Raw genomic sequence first — 25,783 nt, 5'->3', positions numbered from 1 at the left:
GGCTTTAGTAAGGCTGGTGCTGGAGCAAACAGCGCAAAGGTAGTGCTCAGAACCACCACGGTCTACCAACACTCCACAGCCTGCTTCAGGGGACTCTGCAGGGGGAAAATCCTCTACCTCTAAAGATCGCTCTGAGGCAGCAGTGCTGTGGCACTCTGTGTCACTTTCAGGGGAGGAGGTGTCAATGTCACTTCCGCTTCATCTGGAAAATCCGTCCTTAAAAACAAAAAACAAACAAAAAAAGTCCTTTTCCCCTCTCTCCTCTCAGTACCACACTGCTCACTTTCGGTGCATTTTTTTGCAATCTTGAAGTGGGCGGCATTATCTCTGAGCTGGGGTTCACTTACACTTTATTTTTTTACTTTATCTTGGTCCTGCATTAGCAGCAGCTATAGAACAGGAAACTAATAGATGAGTCAGATCAGTATCACCTCCATCATTGCTGTTGACATAGCTGGCATCAGAAGTCCCACCTCTCCTTGACTTTGATTGGTTAGTGAGGGAGAAGTGACATTGATGAGCATGGTTCTCATGCGTTCTTTTATTGGAAAGGTGTTGCAAAAGTCATGTGTAAACAGACACAGAAAACTGATGGAAAATGACACACAAAAAGATGTCTGGGCTGTAATCTTCTGCAGAGACATGCACAGAGCGTATTGTTATTGCAAAGTGTGAAGTGTACCTAAGACTTGGTATCTGATTGCCCAGCATGGATAATAATGCAGCATTGTGTAGAACTGATTGAGTCCCAAGCTTTTCTATAAGCTGATGAAACACCGGACACTTCTCTGACTTTTCTTTCTCTGCCTCTGTGTTGTTTTCAGATTCATCAGCTGTCCGCTCACAGCTAAAGAGAAGAGCTCTGAGGAGACAGCTCTGTGTTGACCGGCAAACCCCAGAGAAACTTCAGGATCCTTGGGTTCGCCTTTCAGACAGCTCACCTGAAGAGCTCCGCCCCAACGCTGCAGACCGGCCCATCACAAACCACAGTAAGCCTTTCACCATGAGCGACGACAACAACACCACAGAGCTCAATGGCTCACTCACAGGCCATGCAAACACATCGGGGAGTCCCCCTGTAGCAAAGAAAGGCCCACCTGTGGCGCCAAAACCTGCCTGGTTTCGCCAGAGTGTGAAGAGAATCCAGGACGAGCAGGAGCAGATGAAGACAGCCAAACCCACAGAGCAGAGGCCTGTTGTCAGCTCAAACCGAAACTTCGGACTCAGAAGTGCTTCATCCGCTGCTGGCCTGTCCATCAAACAAAAGATCCACTCCTTTGAGACTTTTTCTGGCTCAGAAAGTCAAGAGAAGGAGGGAAACAGGAGGGTTATGGCACCTTCTACCTCTGTTACTCTGGAGGAGAAGGAGACCAGGAGTCACTTCACCAAACATGGAGAATCAGGAAAAAGCAAAAATCATACCTGCAAAGAAAATGAGCCTGCCTCTTTTAGTAATGCAGACAATGATGTTCCTCCCTCTTCCATCAGCTCCTCCACTGAGGCAGCTTTAACTCAAACAGCAGCCAAATGCTCTGAAGACGAGCTGATCTCCACCCAGGTATCCACACAGCTTCACCTCTCCGATAGGATCTGTGACGATGGAGTCTCAGAGATGCAGGGTTCCTCATCAGCTCAGGTTCATGATGGCGGAGCTGAGTTAGTGCTAAAGCAGGAGTCACAGGTACAAACAGTGGATCTCAGCACAGCTAAGTTTGAGCTCCCTACAGCATCCATGATATCCAGTGAGGCTGAAGGAGAAAAACCTCCACAAGAGAAAGACGGATATGGAGCACAGAGCCAAGGAGAGCTGCTGAAAATGAGTCTGAGTGTAGATCGTCAGCAACAGAGAGGAGGAGAGAAAGACAGCGAGAGTTTAGGGAAAATCCTCGCCTTCAGTGACCAGGTAATGTGACATATGGTGCTATGGTGGTGTTATGTCTCTATCTTGTAATCATTTTGTTTCTTTAACCAAAATTCAATTTAAGGTCCAATATTTGGCAAATTTTTCCCCCAACAATGGGGGGGGGGTCAGTTTGTTGACAGATTATTTGTTCAAGTCATCCTCAAAAGTGTTGTGTCGTTTTGATCATTTTACTGTTCCAAATTTTCAATTATGACAAGCTTTTTATGAGCCAATCTTAGTAACGCAGGATCACAAAAAAGAGACAGAGAGATTTCAGGAATGGCTTAATTTAAATTTATAAATATGAATGCGTATTCACCCCTTTCAAGCCAATATTTAGTCGCTGCACCTTTGGCTGCAATCACAGCGCTGAGTCTGTGTGGATAGGTCTCAGTCAGGCTTACACATCCGGATACTGTAATTTTACTCCATTCTTCTTTGCAAAACTGCTCAAACTCTGTCAGGTTGCACAGGGATCAGGTCTGAACAGCCTTTACAAGTCCAGCCAAAAACTTCCTATTGAATTCAGGTCTGGGCTTTGACTCGTTCACTCCAGAACATTCACTTTGTTGTCTTTAAACCAATTCTGTGTAGCTTTCTCTGTATGCTTCAGGTCATTGTCTTGCTGGAAAATAAATCTTCTCCCAAGTCCTAGTTCTCTTGCAGACTGAATAAGATTTTCCTCCAAGATTTTCCGGTAATTTGTATTACACTCTGTCTTTACAAGCCTTCTAGGACTGGCTGCTTAGAAGCGTGATGCTGCCACCACTGTGCTTTACAGTGGGATGGTGTGTTTTTGGTGATTTGCAGTGTTCTGTGTCCACCAAACATAGCATCTTGATGAGTTTTCTTTAATAGTAGCTTTCTTTTTGCCACTCTCCCATAAAGCTTTGACTGGTGAAGAACCCAGGCACCAGTTGTTGTATGCAGAATCTCTCTCATCTCAGCTGCTTAAGGTTGTAACTCCTTCAGAGTAGTCATAGGTGTCTTGTTGGCCTCTCTCACTAGTCTCCTTCTTGCATGGTCGCTCAGTTTATGAGGACAGACTAATCTAGGCAGATTTACACATGCCATATTCCTTCCATTTCTTGATGATGGATTTAGCTGACCTCTGGATGAATTTCTTGGAGTGTTCTTTTGTCTTCATGGTGTAATGGTAACCAGGAATACTGATTAACCAGTGACTGGACCTTCCAGACACAGGTGTCGTTATACTACAATCCCTTGAGACACATTCACTGCACTCAGGTGATCCCTATTTCACTAGTTGACTGGACCTAAGTTGAATTAGGTCAGACACTTTAAAGGGGATTAATATTTATGCAGTCACCAATTTTACATCACAAATTCTTTTTTAATTGATATTACTTTGTAGAGGTCTGTTTTTACTTTTCATTCTTTTGTAAAAAAAAAGCCAAATTATTTGGACCACGATAGATTAATAAAATCAGCAAAAGGGTTAAACATCCAAGGGGGTGAATACTTTTTAAAGGCACTATCTATATTAATGCATTATGTAGGGCTGTTCAGATGTATCGCATGAATCATGATTAATGAAGGTCCATAATTAGTGCACTAGTTGTTTTTTTTTTCAATTGCATGCTTTACTGTCCCTTTCAGCCCAATTTGTTTAATCCATATCAGTGTCTCTCTGCAGCCACAGTGCAGTGATGTAAAAGTAGTCTTCCACTGTTCTTTAATGTCTTATCTCACTTAAGAAAAACTCACAGACAGTACATTGGACAGGTCAAAAGTCATCTGAGCCTTTTGTTATTATTTACCTTTTTACTGTTCACTTATTTGGCCTAAGATCTGTAAAACGTTCTTATTTCTGTGGTTAAGTTCATGTTAACAGCTGTAATCTACCTTTAAAAGCAGCCTTTTATATAAACAGGAAGTCAGTTGCTTTTGTTTAAGATTGTAGAAAAATCCAGAATAACACAAGAATTGTTTTAAATGCAAAATAGTGGAATTTTAAAATGTGATTTTAAAAAAAAGGTGTGATTAATTGTGATTAACTTCAGAAATTTTGGGATTAATAGCAATTAAAGATATAATCTTTTGACAGATTAGTGCAATGTTTATTTCAGTGCAATGATAATTTCATGATATTTTTAATGTTTAGTTGATTTTTTCTTAATTTAATTCTTCTTAATATTAACATACTTTCCTCTTTATGTTGTCCCAGCTGTCACAGGCGCTGATGCGTTCTTTACCCAGCCATGGTAACTTAAGCTCACCAACACCTCAGAAGCCAGGAGAGCTGGATTTAACAAATATATATGAGTCTGAGCCGGTCCAGGACGGTACCCAACAAGGATTCTCTGTTAGGTAAGACCTCAGCAGAGACTCAATAAACAGGGTAGCATCTGCATTGCTAAATCAAGACTGAACAGTTCCAGATTTGTTCAGTTTAAAAATGAGTCCTGTCAGTCAGTTTTTTATTGAAATTGACCTACTAAACTACAGGCTTTGTAATTAATAGATCACAGTTAAACCCACGTAAGCTGGGAATATGGGGAGGATTACATTTCTGGAAGATTTTATAAAAATAGTAATTAAACAATCTGAAATAATGTGTTTCTATGTATTTAATGGAAAAGACCGCACATACAATGTCTTTGTGGGTGTAGACAGGCCCAGGAGGAGAGACAGAGGGAAGATTGTTCATAGAAATACAAAGGCGGAGTCACAGAGGAGTTTCATTTCAACACTGGAGCATTAGATTAATGTCAAAAACTACCTCACATCAGAAAAGCTACACCACCGGTGAAAATAAAGGGAATTCTTCAGAATAACACGTTGTCTGATCAAACCCAGCCTGGCTGCTCTGAGAGAGCTCACCATCGAGGGAGGAGAGGACGAGGCTGCAGCACCTTCTGCTCATGCTCACTCTGTCATCTCAGCCATCTCGTCAGAGGAAATGCAGACACTGATCCAGGAAGTCAAAACTCTGGATGAGGAGACACTGAAGGTAAGAGCCACAGAGAGTCACAGATTCTCCTTAAAGTAAAGGCTACAAAATTTTAAGTTAAAAAAGGAAACAGCCCATATAGGCCAGTAGATAAAGCAGATGAAAGCTGATATTTACAGCTGATGTAGGCCAATACAGATGATAAGGTAGATATTAACAGCCAAAAATGGCTGATATTTATGAATAGTATATAGCTTGATATTTACAACTGTTTCGGTCTGATATAGGCCAAAATATACAGCAAATATAAGCTAATATTTACAGCTGATATAGGTCGATATTTGAGCCAATATAGGCAAATATTTACACAGGAAATAGGCCATTATTTACATCAAATATAGGTAGATGTTTACTACCAATTTAAGCTTATATTTATAGCCAGTTAAGGCTGATATTTCTCACTAAAATAGGACAGTATTTACAGACAGTGTAGGCCAATATATTCAGCTGATATAGGCCGACACTTAGCCCCAATATAGGCCAAAATTTACAGCATATGTAGGCCAATGTTTACATCCAATATAGGCTTATATTTACTGCCAATTTAGGCTGATATTTACTGCTAATATAGTACAATATTTACATCTAGTGTAGGCTGATATTTACCGTCAATATTTACATTATATGTAAGCAGGTACTTAAATCTGATACAGGCTGATATTTACTGCCAATACTGGCCAAAATTTACAGCCAATATAGACTGATAATTGTAGCTGATATAGGCAGATAAAAGCACTAGCTACATCAGATATAGGCTGATACTTGCTGCTGATATAGAAAAATTTAACTGATAAACCTAATATCAGTTGATATTTGAAGCCAATAAATGCTTATGTATACAACCAAAAGTATGGGCTGATATTCAGTGACACAAACCAGTATCTATGATGACAATGACAGATAAAGACAGATAAAATTATATATTTTTTAATTGACTTAATTATGGTTTAGTTTACCTTCCTCATACAGCACTGTGAGCAGCTAATTTCACTGTACATAGGTACTTTCTTCCCTGCAGTTTCCCCCTTATTTTTGTACTCTTTAGGCACTCTTAGCCACTCACATAAACAGATTAAAGCTCATCTGCCATTTTTCTGCAGCAGCTGGTCGACATCCATGTTGTGGTTCTTCATAAAGAGGAGGGGGCTGGGCTGGGCTTCAGCATCGCTGGAGGCTCGGACCTGGAGAGTAAAGCTCCTACGGTAACTCACTCACCATTCTCTCACCCTCTCAACTGTTGCAGATTTATTGGTTGAAAAAATATTTATTTTGATTCAGGAGGATTATGCTGTAAAAAGCTACAGTTCAGGGTTTATACAAAATGAATATACATATTCATACATTTCCCCTTAAATACAGACCTTGAAAAAGGACAAAGTCCAAAATATTTATATTATGATTGTATGATTCAAATTTTTATTTCCCAAATTCAAGCCATAGGTCATTCAATGCATTTTTCTGTTAAAAATTCCTTTACTTCTTCATACCACAGTCACACAAAGAAAAGATATCCAGCCCATAATCACTCATCTTTTTCCTTCTACAGGTCCATAAAGTATTTCCCAGTGGCCTGGTGGCTCAGGAGGGCACCATTCAGAAAGGAGACGAGGTGTTGTCCATAAACGGACAAACGCTGCGCGGCGTCACTCATGCTGACGCCACTGCGGCGCTGCGTCAGGCCCGCAGTCTGACGCTGGCTGTGGTGGTTGTTTGTAAAAGAGCAGAGGAGGGAGGGAGAGAAGGAGGGGGCTGCAAGAGTGAGGAGACCAACCCGATGGGTAAGTCAGGAAACAGAAATCTGAGTTTATTTTGACTTTGTGCTGGTGACAGCTGAGGCCAGTTGAATTTTTATTTACTTTCCTTATTTAATCCTTTAACACTTTATTTGACTTTTATGTCTATACATTTGGGCCATTTTTAACATGATATCTGAAGAAAACTTTGACAGACTTTTTACCAACTTGGAAAACGGCTCACACCAACTCAAGGATGAACTGATACATTATGGAGATCATAGGTCAAGGTCACGGGGCTTGTTTGCATCCTTGGAATGCTTGGCACAATTTAGTCATGCACCCAGATTCAACCCAACCATCTGACTGGCAAACAGAGAAGCATGATTCATCACTCCACAGAACACATTTCCTTACTGCACCACAGTCCAATGTCAGGGTGCTTTGCACCACTCCATCCGAAACCATCATATTGCAAAGGTGGCATCCATCACTGTACCAAGCTTGAATTCACTGAGCTCTTCAGAAAGGCCCATTTAAATTTTGTAATGTTTGCAAATGGAGACTGCATGGCGAAGTGCCTGATTTTATACACCTGTAGCAACAGGTCTTGTTGAAACACCTGAATTCAATAATGAAGACAGTAAAACACTGATCTATATTATCAGGTTGACAAATTTTATAAATATGACAGATCTCAGAGGCACAGGGTGAAGCAAACTGACTTCCATCTGAGCCCAAAGTGAAGCTTGTCTCCCCAAGGACCACATTAAATTTAATAGCTGAGCTGACCAGAAGTAGAGATTGGGAAGACCAAGCTGGCCTCAATAAACAAAGTTTTTTTCTTTTTCATCCATATAATTAGTATCTGAAAGCACCTTTAACGGGTTGTATGACATGTCTTTTGTATTGCAGTGGAGGAGCAGGGAGCGCCACTGACAGTGGAGCTGGAAAAAGGAGCAGGAGGTGTTGGTTTCACTCTGGAGGGAGGAAAAGGTTCAATCCACGGAGACAGACCGTTAGCCATCAACAGGATCTTTACAGGTAGACTTATTGATCCATTTATCAATTAGGGTTAAGTCCTGAATAAAATTGTCCTCCAAGATTTTCCTATATTTTGCTGCATTCATTTCCCCCTCTACCTTTACAAGCCTTCCAGTGCTGGCTGCCCAGATGCATCCCCACAGCATGATGCTGCCACCATTGTGCTTCACAGTGGGGATGGTCTGTTTGTGGTGATGTGCACATGCCTTTTGGCAAACTCTAGTCAAGATTTAACAACACTTTAACAGAAGTGGCTTTCCCTTTTTCTCTAAGACTTGCACTGCCTGTGACATCACATGCACACTTACCCTCTGTAGTTTAGTCTTTATCTGTTCTAAAACCCTGTTAGCGGGATAGGGAGATGTAATCGTTTTGGTCTTGGCCTTACAGTTTGTGTTTTTCTGTCATGTGTCAGGAGGAGCAGCAGAGCAGAGCGGACTGCAGCATGGAGATGAACTTCTGCAGATTCAGGGAGTCAGTCTGCAGGACATGACTCGATTTGAGGCCTGGAATATGATCAAGGCTCTCCCTGAAGGAGTCATCACGGCGGTCATCAGGAGGAGGCAGGGGGGAGGAGAATGACTGAAAGAAGCTGCTGGGACATGTTGACCACGGAAAAACCAAAGACAAACAAAGCCTTAAATTTTAAAAAATCAGCTTTTAGCCTTTCAGTGGGGTCATCTTGAATCTTTGGGGGAGGCAAATAGGATTTAAAATTGGGCATAAAATCACCCGTTGTGTAGCCAGCCTTTAATTAGAAGATTAAGACGAAATGTAAAAGTTCAACATTTTCACTTGGATCAGATCTTACTTGTCTGACAACTGCACTGGTACGTTAGATTCATGTTTTTTTTTTTAAACCTGTAAGTATGACCAAAAAGGACCAAAGTAAAGAAAATAGCACAATTCTCTTCTGATTGCACCTTTTTCTAGCCACACAGAGGATTTTGACTGTGCTGCCTAATATGGCCAGGATGAAACACAGTAGCATCATGACTGTTAGATAACAAGGAAGTAGAAGTGAACCAACAATAATGTAAATGTATGAACAGAGAAATGGGAGGTTATTGATCACATTTTCAGATCTGATCCTGTCGTTACCACCACTTTCATTGAGCACGAGATTATCGACTCTATACATCTGCCTGCGTTACATATAGATCTACTTTTTCAGCTCGAGATCATTTCTCCATGACTTTCCCTCAGTACTATATTAAATAATAATAAACAAAAAGGCTTTTGTGCACACAAATTTGGTCAAACACGAGCTAAAACTGTATTTCCATAAATATATATTTATTTTCTTCAGTTTGAAGCTGCTTTTATTTTTCCCCTTTAAAACCAAACCTCACCACAGCTGTACTTTTTTCGCGTTTTCAACAGCCATGATGTAAAAATATTTCAATAGAAATATATAAATTGCCATTCAAATATAAAATATATGTATGTTTGTGTTTCAGTATTTCTTTTGTTTATCAAGTAGGCACAGTTGTGCCAGGATTAGGAGATGAACTACTGAGCAGGGTTCCTACTATGCAGTGTTAATTTTGTCGACCAAAACTATGACTAAAAATGTTCGTCGGCCACCTTTTTCCCATGACAAAAACTACAAAACAAAAATAGATCTGTGATGACTAAAACTGAGAAAAACTAAGTTTAGTTTTCATCAAAATGACTAAAACTGGTCTAAAATGTAATTTATTTTTCATTGGACATTCAAAATCCATGATATTTCTCCACTGTGGGTAAATCTGTCATTAAACAGCTGTATCTATTCTGCCTCTCAGCTGTAGAAAGCAGGGACCCCAGGTTTGGCAGAGTGCAGAGAACACACTACCATGACTTGGTACCAGATTTAGGTAAGAGAATAAATGCTTGGACTAAAAGTAAAGACTAAAATGTGAGGACTTTTTATGGACTAGACTAAAATGTTCTTGAGTTTTTGTCGACTAAAACTAGACTAAAAATGAAAAGGATAGAAATTACTAAAATGTGACTAAAAATAAAACACATTTCATTTAAAGACTAAAACTAAGACAAAATTAACACTGCTATGTAGTACTACAAAAACTACTATGAAAAATCAAATGTAAGACATTTTAAGACCTGAACTGAGAAAGTTTAATGCCACCTTTTTGCACAGAAAACTTAAAAAAATAAAGGCATGTGAGATTTCTCTTGGCCAGGGTTGAATTTTCTGTATTGTTTATAAAAGTCAAATGGTACAGGACGAAGAATTTTTTGGTCATAAATACCCAAAATTGATTATTTCTGGTGCATTTAATGCCTCTATTCTACCAGTATGCCATCAAGGCAGACCTGTTAAAGTGACGGTGTTGTACATACATTTTTAAGTGAGCAACTTAAAACCCTGCTGTTAGAGAACTGGACTATTGTTTCGCACCAGTACCGGATTAGTTAAATAACAATAAGTGCTATAAAATGAGAGGGGGAATATAGAGTTCCTTCCCAGGACGTTTTGAGCATTGATCTCTGAATCCCCTGAATTCTGGAGAATATTTATACAACAGTTTGTGGAGAAAAATAAGTAAGAAACACAAAATTGTTCATTTTTATTAAAAAGAACAGAATTTACCATATAAAGCTTATGCTCAAATAACTTCAATTTGTGATTTTTAACATTTTAAAACTGGGTAGTATCATCCATCCATCCATCTTCCTCCGCTTATTCGAGATCCGGTCGCGGGGGCAGCAGCCTAAGCAAGGAAGCCCAGACTTCCCTCTCCCCAGCCACTTGGTCCAGCTCTTCCCGGGGGATCCCAAGGCGTTCCCAGGCCAGCCGAGCGATATAGTCTCTCCAGTGTGTCCTGGGTCTTCCCAGGGGCCTCCTCCCAGTGGGACCTGCCTGGAACACATCACCAGGGAGGCGTCCAGGAGACATCCGGACCAGGTGCCTGAGCCACCTCATCTGGCTCCTCTCAATGCGGAGGAGCAGCGGCTCTACTCCGAGTCTCTCCCGGATGGCCAAGCTTCTCGCCCTATCTCTAAGGGAGAGCCCAGACACCCTGCTGAGGAAACTCATTTCAGCTGCCTGTATCCGCTATTTCGTTCTTTCGGTCACAACCCACAGCTCGAGACCATAGGTGAGGGTAGGAACGTAGATTGACCGGTAAATTGAGAGCTTCGCCTTTCGACTCAGCTCTTTCTTCACCACGACAGACCGATGCAGAGACCGCATCACTGCCGACGCCGCACTGATCCGCCTGTCGATCTCCTGTTTTATTCTTCCCTCACTCGTGAATAAGACCCCGAGATACTTGAACTCCTCCACTTGGGGCAGGATCTCATTCCCAACCTGGAAAGGGAATTCCACCCTTTTCCGACTGAGGACCATGGCCTCAGATTTGGAGTTACTGATATATTAAACACAAATCACATGAGGGAGCTCTGTTTACTGTTTTAACATCTAAAAATTTAAAACTATTATCGCATGTTTGACTTTATGTCAGGTTTGCTTTAGATGACCTACAGCAGTGATACTCAACCTGTGGCTCTAGAGCCACACGCTGGCTCTTTTCTGTCGTAATTTGAATATTATCCCCCAGAAAACCCTAAAAATGTAAACTTTGACCTCAGAAATTATTCATTGCAAGTCACATTAATCAGTTTGTTTCCCACACAAATACAGTAAGCTTTAATTGTCAAACTTAATTGTCCACCTTTATTTTTTTGTCTGTTTACTTCCATTGGCCCTATATGCAATTGTTTACTATTTTTGCCACTTTTGCCCCTTTAAGCTGCCTTTTGCCATTAAATGCCTCTTTTTGCCACTCTGCTTTTTGCCCATTTTATTCACTTTTCACACATTTTTGCAGCTTTTTGACAATTTTTGCCATCTGTAACTCATTTTTTTCTCTCCCATTATGCCACTTTTCACCCCTTTTTTGCCACTTTTAGACCATTTTTCTCCACTTTTCACCACTTGCAAAGGTATTTTTCATCACTTTGGCTCTTTGGTTAAGCAGGGCTGAGTAACACTGGTCTACAGACTTCACCAAATTAGGGGGATAAGCTTGTTAATGTTAGACAGAAAGATTTTTTAAGTTTTGCAAACTTAGAAACTTTTGCTGCTAGCTTAAATGTGTTTAACTTTTCTTACAGCACACATTTTCCCATTTTAAATCCACAGTGACCCCGTCAAAGTATAAAGAAGCAGCGTTTTAATCCTCATGTTTGCCAAGATGTCTCAAACTCACACAGCGCTTGATCAGAGCAGTTAAAAGGTCTTTTATTGATGTTACAGAATACACAGTGAACAAGAAGTGAACATTTTAAAAGAAATCTTAATCCGCTATTAAAGAGCTCATAATTAAGTGTTATCTAATATGGCTTATCACAGCTCTAAAGACACCAACAGCTGATAAACATCAAACCTTCCCATGTTCACAGAGTTCTTTCAAAGATTTACTAAATAAGACAGAATGATGCTAAAGCCAAATGTTTAATCAAGTTATTTTAACTGGTTTCAGTTTATACGTTTTCTTGAGGAATGGTCGAAATTAAACTTCAACCTGAAAAAAAATATGTTGGAAAATCTTAAATCAGTTACTGTAGTTAAATGCAGAGTACATTAGTATTTAAACAAGTACAGTGGTAATAATTAAGAAAACTCTTATTGTCTTTATACTTAATAAGGTTCAGGCAGCTGCAGGTGGTTTCACATTAGGGACCTGGGACCAAGACCCAAGTGCACTTGACTCCAAAGTCTGGATTTGATCAGTGTGAGCACACGCGCAGTTGGTCTCAATGTGAACAGCATTTCTTTAGGAGAGCAAAGAACCGCACTGGAATCTCTTTTTTAGAGGAAAAGATGTTGGTGCTCGTCTCCTGATTAAAGTTTAATTTACCAACTGGCTCCACTGATTGTGAACAATCCTTGGTACCCCTACAAAAAGGGTGCCCAAAAAGTAGGACACTGCAGGTCAGTTATTTAGGACCTTTTCCAACTTTTCATAATGGAAATGCAAATGAAAGCATACCAAACTGAACCGGACCACTCAGAGGAAAAAACCTACTTGGAAGGTTCTTATCTTCCAACACTAGCTGCGTTTCCATGACCCTTAGAAATGCACAAAAACTAAATAGTGCAATAAAAAACTAGTAACTAGTAACACCTTTTTGAGGATGTTTTTCAGACGTTTTGATAAAGAAATATACCGCAAAAGTGCAATGAAAACACTTCCCAGTCCCAGGATGTAACGTATGATGCCACATGACCAGTTCACTCTTCGACAACATGGCGCGGTACGTGTGGACAGAAGAGGAGACCAAGACTTATCTTAACATCATACCTACACCCCTATATGTGGCTTTTGCCATACATACGGACTTTGCCTCTGAACTATCATCTGTTGCCTTCGTTTTTTGTTCAGAGTTGTCAAGGCAACTGCTGTAGATGTAATAATAACCGTAACAACACGCAACAGGTTTTGAACATCCAGCTTCTCATCTCACAAGATGAGATTTTATGAGAATTACAAGGCTCATGCCCAAAACTCCCTTCAATGGAAACACATTCAATGCACAATTGTACTTAGTTGAAATTTTAAAAATATTGGTTTTATTTTGCAAAAACCTGTAATGGAAACGCAGCTACTGTCTTTGTGGTGTTACCAAGATAGATGTGAAATATATCCCATGATATGGAGATGTGAAACAGCTTATCAGGCGTCCAAGGTTCATTGTGCTCAGGCATAACATGAAACTGTCCCTAATGTGAAAACATCCTTCCATGTAAATACTCTAGTCAGATATAAATGTGAATATCCAGTATTACAGTGTCACTAGCATTTATTTAGTGTAGATTGTAAATAAGAGGTAGATTTATATTCCTCCTGTGCATACGTTTGATTTTAGTGTGCAAGAGAGAAAGACACGTGTTCCTCTGTCTATCAAACCTAAAAAACAAACTTTACTTTGAAAAACCAAAACATGATGTAAATAAAGCTGATTACAGCAGTCTTAAAATGCTAGGTAAGAATCACTCATATGTTCAATAAGCTCTGCTCATTACAACACAAATAAATCTAAATATGAGGTATGACATGAGGTATTGGTCCCTTTTATGAACCAATGATCTGACAGCACTATAGGTTACATAAGGTCCATGCAACATGCATGTTTTCTGTCCACACTGATGTACAGTGATGAGAGGAATAAAGGTCTGGTGTCTGATCATCCAGCTAAAAAGTACAGATGTTCTGTACTTCAAAAACACAGATTTACATCCATTTGTTCTTTTCATATGTTAAGAAATAGCTCCTCCCACAGACGGGGATGTGTAGGATGCTGGTTTTAAGAAGAAAACCTTTTACTGACCCTTTTTATAACAAACATACGTACGACAGTAAACTGGGTGTGCAGGCATTTCAACACAAAGCTCTGCATTTATCAGTCTGGATGTGAGTGGAGGAAATCCTGCATCAAGGGTCAGCTCAGAAAGTCCAAAAATGAACCCCCAAGTTTTCTCATATCCCCTTTTCTTTGACCTTTGTAAGAGGCAGTGAAAGAGCATCAGTGATTGCATCACATTGCATGCTGGCTGTCCACACATCATCCATCAAATCTTTAATTCTCTGCCCTGTGAATTCCAGGCTACCCTAGTAAAAAAGATCAAAACCCCTGGTACAAACTGTAATGTGGTGCTTTTTACTAATGTGCCTTTGACAGCTGTGAGTTGAATAGTTTTGTGCCCTAATCAATGCACAACTATCTCCACTTAGTTAAAAAAGCGAGTTAAGATGCTCGAGGAGTGAGAAAAGGGAAAGAAAATCAAGGAAATCTTCCTTTTAGACACTCCTGATGCGTTGTCATCTCCTTCTTATCTTGTTCCTTGCTAATCTCAACGTGAGTGGCAGAGAGGAAAATAGGAGCAGGGTGACAGGAGAAAACATCACATCAGGCCTGCCCACAGAAATGGCTGGGGTTCTAAAAAAGCTCGACAAATGGTCTGCCCAGATGTGATTTACAAATTTTAACAAGTGCTGGAGCATCCTGGAAGCATTTCCCTCCCTCAGATTTGAAGACTGTAGTGAAGAGTAATTGCTGGGTTTCTTTTTTTCTGAGAAAGCTGCCTTAGTTTCTTTTCTGGACTCCTGGCTTTTGCACAGGTCATGACTTACAGAGGATATAAAAAGTTTTCACCCCCTTGGATGTTATCGGTATAAGCAATATGGGCCCTCTATTTACTAACAGATCACTGTTAAATTTTGCTGTACTGCCCACCACTACTAGAGGCTGAAAGCTCAACTACCGTCTTGAGTTGCCAGGGAACGCCCCATCAATCCTAACTTTTCAAGTTAGACCTACTGGAAATCATCACACAGAAGGATGGTTTAAACCTTTTACAGTAACTCTATAATCCAGAGTCATCAGTAAGAAATAATTCTGATGACACCAGACGTTACAGTAACGTTGATCACAGTGGTGTTAAGACAACAGCACTCTGTAGCTGATCTTAACATCTACCCTGTTATTGGTGAGGTTGGTTTGGTCCCATTTACGCCCTTTACTCCCCTCTTCTTCTTCACTGCTCTCATCTGACACCATCTACACCTGGATCAGTTTCATTAGAATCTACCCAAGTCCAGTTCGCCACTCAGCATGAGGAATTTTCTTTTCCAACATTATTGAGAACAAAAAACGCATCTACTACAAACTCAAATTTACTTTTGTAGTCTGATTACGTATGCCATGATTGGCCAAATACATATGCTGCATGAATCATGCATAGACCCTGATGTAAAAGGATTTCTGCACCTAAATCTGTGCTTAGTTCTACACCAGAATGACAAAGGAGGGCTGGTGGAAGGAGGATGCCAAAGATTTCCTCCTGCATTAAAATGGAAATATAAAATCAGTCTTAGATTAAACTAATCTAAAAGAAAATTGATCATCTCAGTGTACTAATTGCTGTTTGTCTTTGTGTTGTTTAAAATGGAATGAACATTGAGCCTGATGGGTCATTAGGCCTCAGGTTTTAAGACAGAACTCTTAACTCTGGGTGTCAAAGGTCTTTGAGGGACTTCACAGCCTTGGTCAGGTTTCTGTAGAAATCAGCCATGCTGGACGGGAAGAACGAGTCGACCACTGAGCGAGGGAGCAGGCCGCCGAGGTCTGTCTGGAAGAAAGTCAAAACCTGGGTCTTCTTAGGCTCTCTGGAAATGAAGAGGAAACGAAAAACAAAGAAGTGAAGGTACAGAAAAAAGTAAATAAGGAAGGTGAAGATGGCCTTGAAGCAGTTCAGGCTGGCCACAAACTGGACAGTTCTCATATATTGTTAAAAACTGTGGAGACCAGACAAAAAACGTTTTTTTTCATCTCATATTCCACTAGACGAGCCAGTCAGTGAGACCACACAGCTGCTGTTTGGGGTTATTTAGGCCACACCTCAACCATTGTATGGGGCAAATCAGTTCTAAAATCAGACCTACAATTATCTAGTGTGGAGCATGTTAAGCTGTGTGGTGTGGGAATGCGCTCACCCTGAGATGGGGACACAGATGCAGCCACATGGGTGGTTGAATCCTCTCACATAGCCGGACTGGGGAGGGCAGCCCAGGTGGCTCACATTGGTGGCTGTTTGAGAAGATGCAAAAATGCACATTTGTCTTCATACAAAAACAGTGTCAACATCTCTGTTCATTAAAATTTTCTCTCCTCTAAGTACCATGTGTTTAAAATGATGACAGGTAAGACATTTTCATTTACAGTGCATTAAGAAAGAATTCAGATCCCCTTCAGATGTTTCAGTTTTGTTATGTTGCTACAGTCGAGAAAATTCCTGTTTTCTCTCATTAATCTACACTCAGTACCCCATCATGACAATGTGAAACAGATTTTTGAACCTTTGGTCCAGTCTAAGGTCCTGAGGTCCTAAGCCCTGTGGATTAGGCTTTCATTGAGGATGTCTCTGGTCAGGTTTGAGGGAAAGCTAAATGGAGTACAATCTCCCAGTCCCTGCTGCTAAAAACATTATGCTGCCACCACCATGCTTCATTGTTGAGATGGTATTAGGCAGGTGATGGGTGGTGCCCAGTTTTCTCCAGGTATAACATTTATATACATTGTATCTTGTTTTCTCACAGTCTGAGAGTCCTTAAGGTGCATTTTGGCAAACTCCAAGCAGGCCTTCATGTGTTTTTGCACTGAGAGGCTTCAGCCTAGACACTCGGCTATAAAGTCCAGATCAGTGGAGGGCTGCAGTGATGGTTGTCCTTCTGGAATTTTGTCCCATGTGCACACAGGATCTCTGGAGCTCAGTCAGAGTGACAATCGAGCTTTGGGTCACCTGTCTTACTAAGGCCCTTCTCAGCTGATTGCTCAGTTTGGCTGGGTAACCAGCTGTTGGAAGAGTCCTAGATGTGCCATACTTCTTTTATTTGAGAATTGGCTTGACTTGGTTTTTGCACTGATATGCATTGTCAGCTGTGTGTGAGGTGTGTGCCTCTCCAAATCAAGTCTAAACTGTTTAATTTACTACAGGTGGACACCAATCAAGGTGTAGAAACATCTCAGCAACGATCAAGAGAAATGGGAGGAACCTCAGCTACATTTCAAGTCTTGTTGCAAAGGATCTGAATACTTATGTCAATGTGAGATTTCAGTTTATTTTTAATAATTTTCTAAATTTTCTAAAATTCTGTTTTCTCTTTGTCTTGATGGGTCACTAAGTGTAGATTAATGAGAGAAAAATTAATTTGAATGATTGTAGGATCAGGCTGCAACATAACAAAACTGACAAAAAATGAAGGGAGTTTGAATACTGTCTAAATGCACTGTAAATGAAAATATATTACCCATCATTTCATTTCATAAAATGTATTAATATACTTCCTGTTATTGCTTCTGTTTTCTAACATTAGGAATATTCTGGACAAAAATGTGCAGTGGTAAACATTTGTTAAATATTATATACAAATATTTTTATTGACGTTTTGAGAATAAATCTTTTAAGAAACTTTTTTGCTGATCTAACATAGCAAATATTTTAATATTTTCAAGATTTTAACTCTTTTAGGACTATTTTCATTAATAATTTTACTGCTGTTTTTATGGAAAAAAATTCTGTAAATTTTAAGAAATTTTTTGGAAGTGGCCCTTTTTGTTCTCAGTGGCCTTAAATGGTTAAAAAAAGTATATAATGTATTTTAAATTCCTTTAAAAATAAAATAAGAATTTCAAAATTTATCAAGGAAAAAAAAACACAAAAAACCACATGCATATGCAGTAGCACAGCCAAAATTATTGCAAAATACAAAATGAAAAAAGAACTACTTTGGACAAAGATGTCCATAATAACAGGGTTTAAAACTCCATACACTGACTGTAGTTAAACCTCAATAGCTTACATTTAAAAACATTTAAAGTTATACAGCCCAGTTTCAGCTCCATAGCAAAACAATGACAAAGGACAAAACCAAAGATTTGGTTTTACGCACCGTTCGATGAAATAGTACCATCTTCGTATTGTTTCACTAAAATAACATCAACAAAGTCTCGTGGGGCAATGATACCCATCGCTGCTGACGGTGTGACGGTTCTGCAGACTGAGATGTCCTGTGAGAGGGGACAAGAACACAGACTCAAAGACAGAGTCACAAAAAGGTAAAAAGAAGCATGCATTTAAAGCTGCACTGGTCAAGTTTTTTTTAATTTTTTTTCTAAATGTGTGTTATCCATTAGGGATTTACAGTGAGGGTGAGAAACATGAGTCTATGAGAGTCTATTTTCTTTCTGCTTTATAAATTTAGTACCGTGTAAAAGTTTTAGACAAGTGTGAAAAATGCTACAAAACATAATTGTTTATAGTTTGTTTTTATACATTAACAAAATGCATGAACAGAAGTGAAAGAACACAAGAAAAATATAAACAAAGCATTATTTGTTGTGACCATGCTTTGCCTTCAATACAGCATGAATTGTTCTAAGTACACTGTCACAAAGTCAGGGACAGATTTCTGGATTAGCAGTTAAGAGTGATCATAAATTTGTTATGCCGTTTCAGGCCACAGACTAAAGTACAGCTTTAAAATATGTCAGACTATCCAAGGTGGACTTTAGGCTCAAATGTGCCCAGGCATGGTACGGACGGTCTGGTGTAAATGTGCCCTAAAGCACTATTTACACAGGATTAGTCTCACCTGTAGACCTCTGATAATTTGTGAATTATACCCTGATGTCAGTGTTCAGTGCTGTGCATTTGTATAATAAGGATAAGCAAAGTTTGTAATACTCAAATGGAGGTGCAGCATGGCTGCGGCAATAAGAAAACTGTGAATTTTTATTTATAAAGTTCATATAAAAAATGCATATCACGGTCTGCAGGCAGCATTGTCTTCATGTGTCCTCTACATACTGCTAACCAGAGTTTCCAAAAGACAAAATGAACATTAGTGTTTTTTTCTATATATATTTTTAACACTTTTTAGCTGTCCATGATTAATAAACTAACAAACAATGCCCTAACTCTTCCATCATGTATCAAGGCCACTTCATCAAAGCATATCTGAAATATGAACCTTCTCTGTCATCTTTAATAGTTTTGTTGCAGTTGATGCTCTATTTATTATTCTGCACTCTATCACTTTAGGATTTTTATGCAACAACGGCCCTTCTCACACAGTTCAGCTCTTGTAACACAATTACTAAACATCAAGGGACACATTGCGAAATATAAATTGTGTTGTGTAAGAAATGTATGGCTAAATAATAGTAGCATAAGATCAGACAAAGTAAAAGGGAAGCTGTAGGAGGAAAAGCAGAAGCTCTGTGTGTATTTAGACAGCAGTGGTGTACATCTGGAAAGTAGAGTTTGAATAAATATGTTGAGTAAAATAGTAATTTTTGAACACAAGATAAAAATTAACTAACAAAACAGCACTATTAATAACCTATATGTATCAAAACTTTGTTAGCAATGTCCTATACATCCTCTATTAATTTTCTTTTTAATTTAAGATGGTAATTGTGAGGTTTTTACAGTCTGTTCATCTTTTTATGCTTCTTTTTCTGATCAGAGATGCTGATTTACTCAGGATTAGTATTACCTGTGGGCCCCTAAGTGTGCTGAATTTTGGTAGGTATTTTGCCCCAGAATTTTTACTTTGCAAATTACAATCATAGTCGATTCGCACAAGATTAGAAACACAGACGATTATTACAAATTACCAGAGATCCCCAGGTAAAACTAATCCCGTGTAAATATGGCTTAAGATATTTGATAAATGTATGAGCTGACAGCAGTTAAAAAAACAAGATCTTTTAACAGAAATCTCCAGTTCAACAAACCTCTGTGATTTGTTCCAGCAGTTCAAACATTTTCACATTGTTGTCCCAGCTGACTCGGAGCCCGTTGGGTATCGGTTTCAAGCACTCCCACACTTTCTCTGGGCTGCCACTGACGATCCCATCACCCTTATAACTGAAACAGAAAACACATGGCAGAATCTGATGTAAAACCTTCTTGGACTGTCAAATGATTTACAGGCTTGGTGATTAAAGCTTTAAATGGAGAACTGAGTTATGATCATTATGTTCAACTTTAAATAAAACTTAAATTAAACAAGAAAGAAAAAAGAAGCTGAAGATTCTTACACATTCCCAGGGAACTCAGACGAAGGACGCCAAGACACGGCCACATCATTCTGTCAAAGAGAAACAGTACATCTACAGTGAGAGGCATTTGACTTTGTGTAATTGATCAACCTGACAGATCCCTCTGCTGATATAGACAATGGACAGTGAAGTTTCTTTAGACATATCTTAAACTAATCTGACTGGTCTGCAGCTATTGGCCAGAACGGTAAAATAAATTTAGTCTTTTTCTTGATATAACATCCAGTTTAAAGGTGCATCAAAAAATTAAATTTTATACAAAACTCAAAAAATGGGCTTGACAAAATTGTTGGCACCCTCAACTTAATATTTGGTTGCACACCCTTGGGAAAAAATAACTGAAACCAATCGCTTCCTATAACAATCAACAAGCTTCTTACACCTCTCAACTGGAATTTTGGACCACTCTTATTTAACAAAGTGCTCCAGGTCTCTCAGATTTGAAGGGTGCCTTCTTGCAACAGCAGTTTTGAGATCTCTTCATAGGTGTTCAATGGGATTTAGATCCAGACTCACTGCTGGCCACCTCAGAACTCACCACCTTTGTCTCCAACCATTTCTTGGTGCTTTTTGAGGTATGTTTGGGGTCATTGTCCTGCTGGAACACCCATGACCTCTGACGCAGACCCAGCTCTCTGACACTAGGCCCTACATTGCGGCCCAAAATCTTTTAATAGTCTCCAGATTTCATGATTCCTTGCACACAGTCAAAGCACCCAGTACCAGAGGCAGCAAAATAACCCCAAAACATCTTTGAACCTCCACCATGTTTGACTGTAGGTACTGTGTTCTTTTCTTTGTAGGCCTCATTCCATTTTCTGTAAACAGTGGAATGACCTGCTTTTCCATAAAGCTCTACCTTAGTCTCATCTGTCTGCAAAATGTTCTCCCAGAAGGATTGAGGCTTACTCAGGTACATTTTTGCAAACTCCAGTCTGGCTTTTTTATGTCTCTTTGTCAGCAGTGGGGTTCTCCTCGGTCTCCTGCCGTAGCGCTTCATCTCATTCAGATGATGACGTATGGTCCGAGCTGACACTTTTGCACCCTGAGTCTGCAGGACAGCCTGAATTTGTGTGGAAGTTGACTGAGGATGTTTATCCACTATTCCAACTATCCTGTGTTGCATCCTTTTGTCAATTTTTCTCCTCCATCCACATCCAGGGAGATTAGCCACAGTGCCATGGGTTATAAACTTCTTGATTATATTACACACAGTGGACAAAGGAATCTCAAGATCTCTGGAGATAGTCTTGAAACCTTGAGATTGTTCGTATTTTTCCACAATTTTGCTTCTTAAGTCCTCAGACGATTCTCAGCTCTTCTTTCTCTTCTCCATGCTTGGTGTGACACACACAGGCACACAACAAAAAGGTTGAGTCAACTTTTATACATTCTAACTGGCTTCAGGTGTGATTTCTTTATTGTCATCTGTTACTGCCACAAGTGAGTTTAAATGAGCATCACATGATTGAAATAAAATGATTTACCCACAGTTTTAAAAGGGTGCCAATAATTTTGTCCCATTTTTGAGTTTTGTGTAAAATTATGTTAATTTTGGGCTTTTTCTTCTGCTTTTTTGTGTTGTTCCAATGTACATAGAGGAAATAAACATGTGCATACCAAAAACATTTGTAATTGCAACAATTTCTGGGAGAAAATGTGTATTTTCTGAAAAATTCCAGGGGTGCCAATACTTTCGTCCATGACTGTAAGTAAACTGGAAACTGACGGTAGATGCACCTGTTCTTTTTTATAGGTACTGTGACAACTTGGTATGATTGCCCTGTTTTTTTTTTCTTAATTTATTGTGTTTACTGTCTACTTCCTCTAGTTTGAAACTCCTCAGCCTATGTGCAGGTTCACTGACACAAATTTAGCTTTATTGTGAAACAGGGAGGGACTCACAGGTTATGAAACACTTGACTTAACAAAATAAAAACGTTATTACCGATTTCTTGCAGACTTTCCAGCCGGACTCATCCCTCTTGTAGCTCATCAAGCAGTCAGCCACTGAGTTTGCTTTTTCCTCATAATCCATGACAACAGGAGCAAATTAATCACCCTTACTAATTTACTTCACTGTAAAGAGAGCTGATGATAACGCAGCCAATACAAATGGCAGTTATCGCTTAATTTCACGGACAAACAGTCACACTGTAGACTTTTTAACTAAACACAGCAGTGACAGCTAGCTTTAGCTTAGCTAACGTAGAAACTGACCCTCAGGTGAGCATGATCCGAAACCACACAGCTAGCGCTGAATGAATGAACCGAGCTAGTGTTCCTGTATCGTTAGCTAAAAACAGCTGATTCGTATCTTCGGGGTGTACAAAAATGACAAAACAAACACAACTGTGATAGTGACGGTTTATGTAGCAGAACAGGCCACATCTGTATCAATTACGACGTAACAACACGAAAGAAGTTCAATGAAATGCCCAAAAATCTGAGGAAACGGTTGGCAGATGTGTTAACACATCCAGGGATAATGTGTTTCCGGTCGTCCTTCAAAATAAGGTCCCTGCTGCCAAACTGGAATGCTTATCAAAATATGCCATGCCATTTACAGTTTTCTATCGAAAGCATTCAATTCGATGGTACAATACAAAAATTTCCCAATGTTTTTTCGACCATAAAAATTAAAACCATAAAGTTGAACAATATTTTTGGACATTTTTTTTTTGTTTTGAAGGCAGAGCACATAGCCATTTCCTGCAGTCTGTCTAGCTTCACACGCAGCGCCGTCTAGCTTCACGGAGCTGGCTGCAGCAAAGCAAGCTGGGAATTGTAGTCGTTACTCAAACCATTCCGAATGAAAAGATCTTTGTGACGTTGCATCATCTATCAGCACTGCTTTTTTCTGATGTTTATCAACCTTTTGTTAACATTTATAAACATTTGTGTCTTTAAAAAGTTATTAGCTTTTTCACACATAATCATGACATTTTCTAAATTATTTCAAGCCATTTGGGCCCTCATAATTTCAGAACCTAGCCTTTCACACATATACAGTGACTTAAAAGTATTCAACTCTTTGGAAGTTTTACACTTTCACTGATTTCATAAATAAATCACAGCAAATAAAATTCTGACCAAAAAAGGTCCAGTCACTGGTTAACACACACAGTTGTGGTACATAGCGAGTAACAGTAGTAGTAATGATACATAGCAACTTGATGCATTTAGGCATGTAGACCTGGTCAAGATGGCTTGCAGAAGATCAAACTAAGCATTAGAATGGGGATTTTTTGTTGTTGGTGCCAGCCATGCTTCTCTGAGTATTTCAGAAACCGCTAAACCTTCTGGGATTTTCACACACAGCCATCATAGGGTTTACAGAGAATGGTCCTGAAAAAGGGAAAATATCCAGTGAATGGTGGTTGTGTGGATGAAAATGCCATAGACAACAGAAGACTGGAAAAACGCTACCTGGTCTGATGTGTGTTGATTTCAGCTGTGACATTCAGTTTGTAGGGTCACAATTTGGTGTAAACAGCATGAAAGCATGGATCCATCCTGCCTTGTATCAACAGTTCAGACTGGTGGTGGAGTGATGGTGTGGGGGGATATTTTCTTGGCCCCTTAGTACCAATTGAGGACCGCTTAAACGCCACAATATGCCCATCTTCTAATGGCTACTTCCAGCAAGATAATGCACCATGTCACAAAGCTCAATCATCTCAAACTGGTACTGGTTTCTTGAACCTGACAATGAATTTTCTACACTCCAATGGCCTCCACAGTCACCAGAGCTTAATCAAATAGAGCACCTATGCTTCTGTGTGGTCGAACGGGAGATTTGCATCATGGATGTGCAGCTGACAAATCTGCAGCAACTGTGTAATGCTATCATGTCAATATGGACAAAAATCTCTGAGAAATGTTTCCAACACCTTGATGAAAATACAGTATACTAGCAAGGTGTACCTAATAAAAGGGCCAGTGAGTGTATACAGTACATAAGTGAATACATTTCCAATATGTCTTGTTTCTTCTGACTTGAATCCATCAAACAACACCAAACAAGAGTCAAAGGCAACATAAGCTGTTTGGCATTGGCAGAGTAGATTTGAAAATTTTTTTATGGGCACAACCCTGATACTCAGCTCTGCTGCTCATCCCACAAATGTAGTACCATTTAAAAGGGAAACAAACAGGCTTTCAATTATATAAGATTTATTGCCAAGAAGCATTGTTTACAAGAAAGAAATAATCCACCAAACACAAATTTCCTTATGTTTTGTGCTAAGTTTATATAATATCGTACAGCAACAGTACCCAAGGGCGAGGCTTCACAGAGGGTCAATTATAATGTCAGCAGAATTTTCAGACATTGGAGCAAACCAGATCATTGGACTCATCTCCATTCAGATCAAAGTTGGCTTTGGACTTCTTCTTGGCCATTTTCCCCTGCCTGCCATCAGACTTAAGATAGCGGTCTTTGTTGTGGATGACCTGGATGTACTGGTCCGTGCTGCTGTTCTGCTGGTCGCTGCTGGAGGCCAGGGAGCCTGAGTCAGACTCAGTGAGAGGAGGATCCAGCTTCTGTCTTATCTTGGGCCTCACATGAGACTCCATTAGCCTTGTCCTCCCAGTGGTCTGGTAGTGTCTTCCTGGAGAATGGATGTGACACCTGGTTTGGACCAGCAGGGAGTCTGCTCCTTTGGCATTGGTCTGGGAAAAGGGGACTGACTCCAAATCTGCCCAGTCCTCTTCACAGTCCCCTTCATCATCTTCTTCCCGTGCACCGTATCCTCCTGGTGCTGGGCGGCCCTCACCAATATAGAAGTTTGCCTGATGGTGGAGGTCAGAGAGGGAACGGGGGCGGTGAGCCTTCCCTAACGATGCCCGTCTCCTACCTTTTCCCTCCTCCTCCTCCTCCTCTTCACTCACATGCTGCTCTGACGGGTGGGACTGGTGGAGGTGTGCTTGATGGTGGGCTGTGCGGGATGCACAGCGTTTGATGTTGCGTGGGTACAGCTCCAGGATCTCTGCTGGCTCCTCATTGAGGTAATGGCGTGGGATCCTCGTGACCGAGCGCAGCAGCTTCTTCCTGGGCTCTCGCTCATTCACGATCACATATCGGGTGGTATGGCCACGCCGTCCTCCATATTTGTGAGCTGCGATGATTCCTGCAGCCTCCACAGGACTTATCGAGCATTTGGTCTTCCTGTAAAGAGGGTCAGAGTTGATGTCAGAGTAGCGGGTTGGGGGATTGAACCCCATGTGATGGTAGGACTTGGACTTGCAGGTACCACTGGGGCCACCGAGAAATGGAGGGGGCCTGCAATGCAGAAGGAGAACACATGAGAAAAACTATGGAAGCTTATAGTGATCAAAATTTGAATAAAAAGTCTAATTTGAAAATAGAATGCAGTAACAGAAATGTGTTTTAATTTTTCAATAATGAATGCTTTTTTTTTACACATAAAAATAATATTCAGTTATTCAATTTTCATTTTCATCTTCAAACATGCACATTTCTGAACATGA

At 39.9% G+C, this 25,783-nt stretch overlaps 3 protein-coding genes across 6 annotated transcripts in view; 1 reads left to right on the top strand and 2 right to left on the bottom strand.

The window, feature by feature from the left end:
• The window catches only part of il16 (interleukin 16), a 39,050-nt gene extending 29,736 nt beyond the window's left edge, over positions 1-9,314 (top strand). For 3 of the 4 annotated variants that reach the window (XM_041792598.1, XM_041792590.1, XM_041792615.1), the window contains exons 20-26: positions 825-1,903; positions 4,092-4,234; positions 4,724-4,877; positions 5,978-6,079; positions 6,424-6,655; positions 7,526-7,654; positions 8,070-9,314. In XM_041792598.1, coding sequence (XP_041648532.1) covers positions 825-1,903; positions 4,092-4,234; positions 4,724-4,877; positions 5,978-6,079; positions 6,424-6,655; positions 7,526-7,654; positions 8,070-8,236 — 2,006 coding nt within the window. In that variant the 3' untranslated portion in view covers positions 8,237-9,314. The remainder of the gene's footprint in view (positions 1-824; positions 1,904-4,091; positions 4,235-4,723; positions 4,878-5,977; positions 6,080-6,423; positions 6,656-7,525; positions 7,655-8,069) is intronic. The other variant, XM_041792606.1, reaches the window with a different exon arrangement.
• A 2,597-nt stretch (positions 9,315-11,911) lies between these two features.
• Positions 11,912-22,709, bottom strand: stard5 (StAR-related lipid transfer (START) domain containing 5). Its single transcript, XM_041811123.1, has 6 exons — positions 22,239-22,709; positions 20,270-20,319; positions 19,964-20,096; positions 18,115-18,232; positions 16,159-16,252; positions 11,912-15,831 (listed from the first exon to the last, which is right to left on the bottom strand). Exons 1-6 carry the CDS (start codon positions 22,326-22,328, stop codon positions 15,681-15,683), a joined length of 636 nt encoding a protein of 211 aa, XP_041667057.1. The 5' UTR covers positions 22,329-22,709; the 3' UTR covers positions 11,912-15,680.
• A 1,907-nt stretch (positions 22,710-24,616) lies between these two features.
• The window catches only part of LOC121513288 (transmembrane channel-like protein 3), a 29,752-nt gene continuing 28,585 nt past the window's right edge, over positions 24,617-25,783 (bottom strand). Inside the window, exon 22 of the mRNA XM_041792930.1 lies at positions 24,617-25,574. Within this exon, the coding sequence (XP_041648864.1) occupies positions 24,617-25,574 (958 nt within the window). The remainder of the gene's footprint in view (positions 25,575-25,783) is intronic.

Source organism: Cheilinus undulatus, linkage group 1, assembly GCF_018320785.1.
Source record: "Cheilinus undulatus linkage group 1, ASM1832078v1, whole genome shotgun sequence".
In the NCBI taxonomy this organism is placed as follows: Eukaryota; Metazoa; Chordata; class Actinopteri; order Labriformes; family Labridae; genus Cheilinus; species Cheilinus undulatus.
This window is presented reverse-complemented; position numbering and strand designations above follow the sequence as displayed.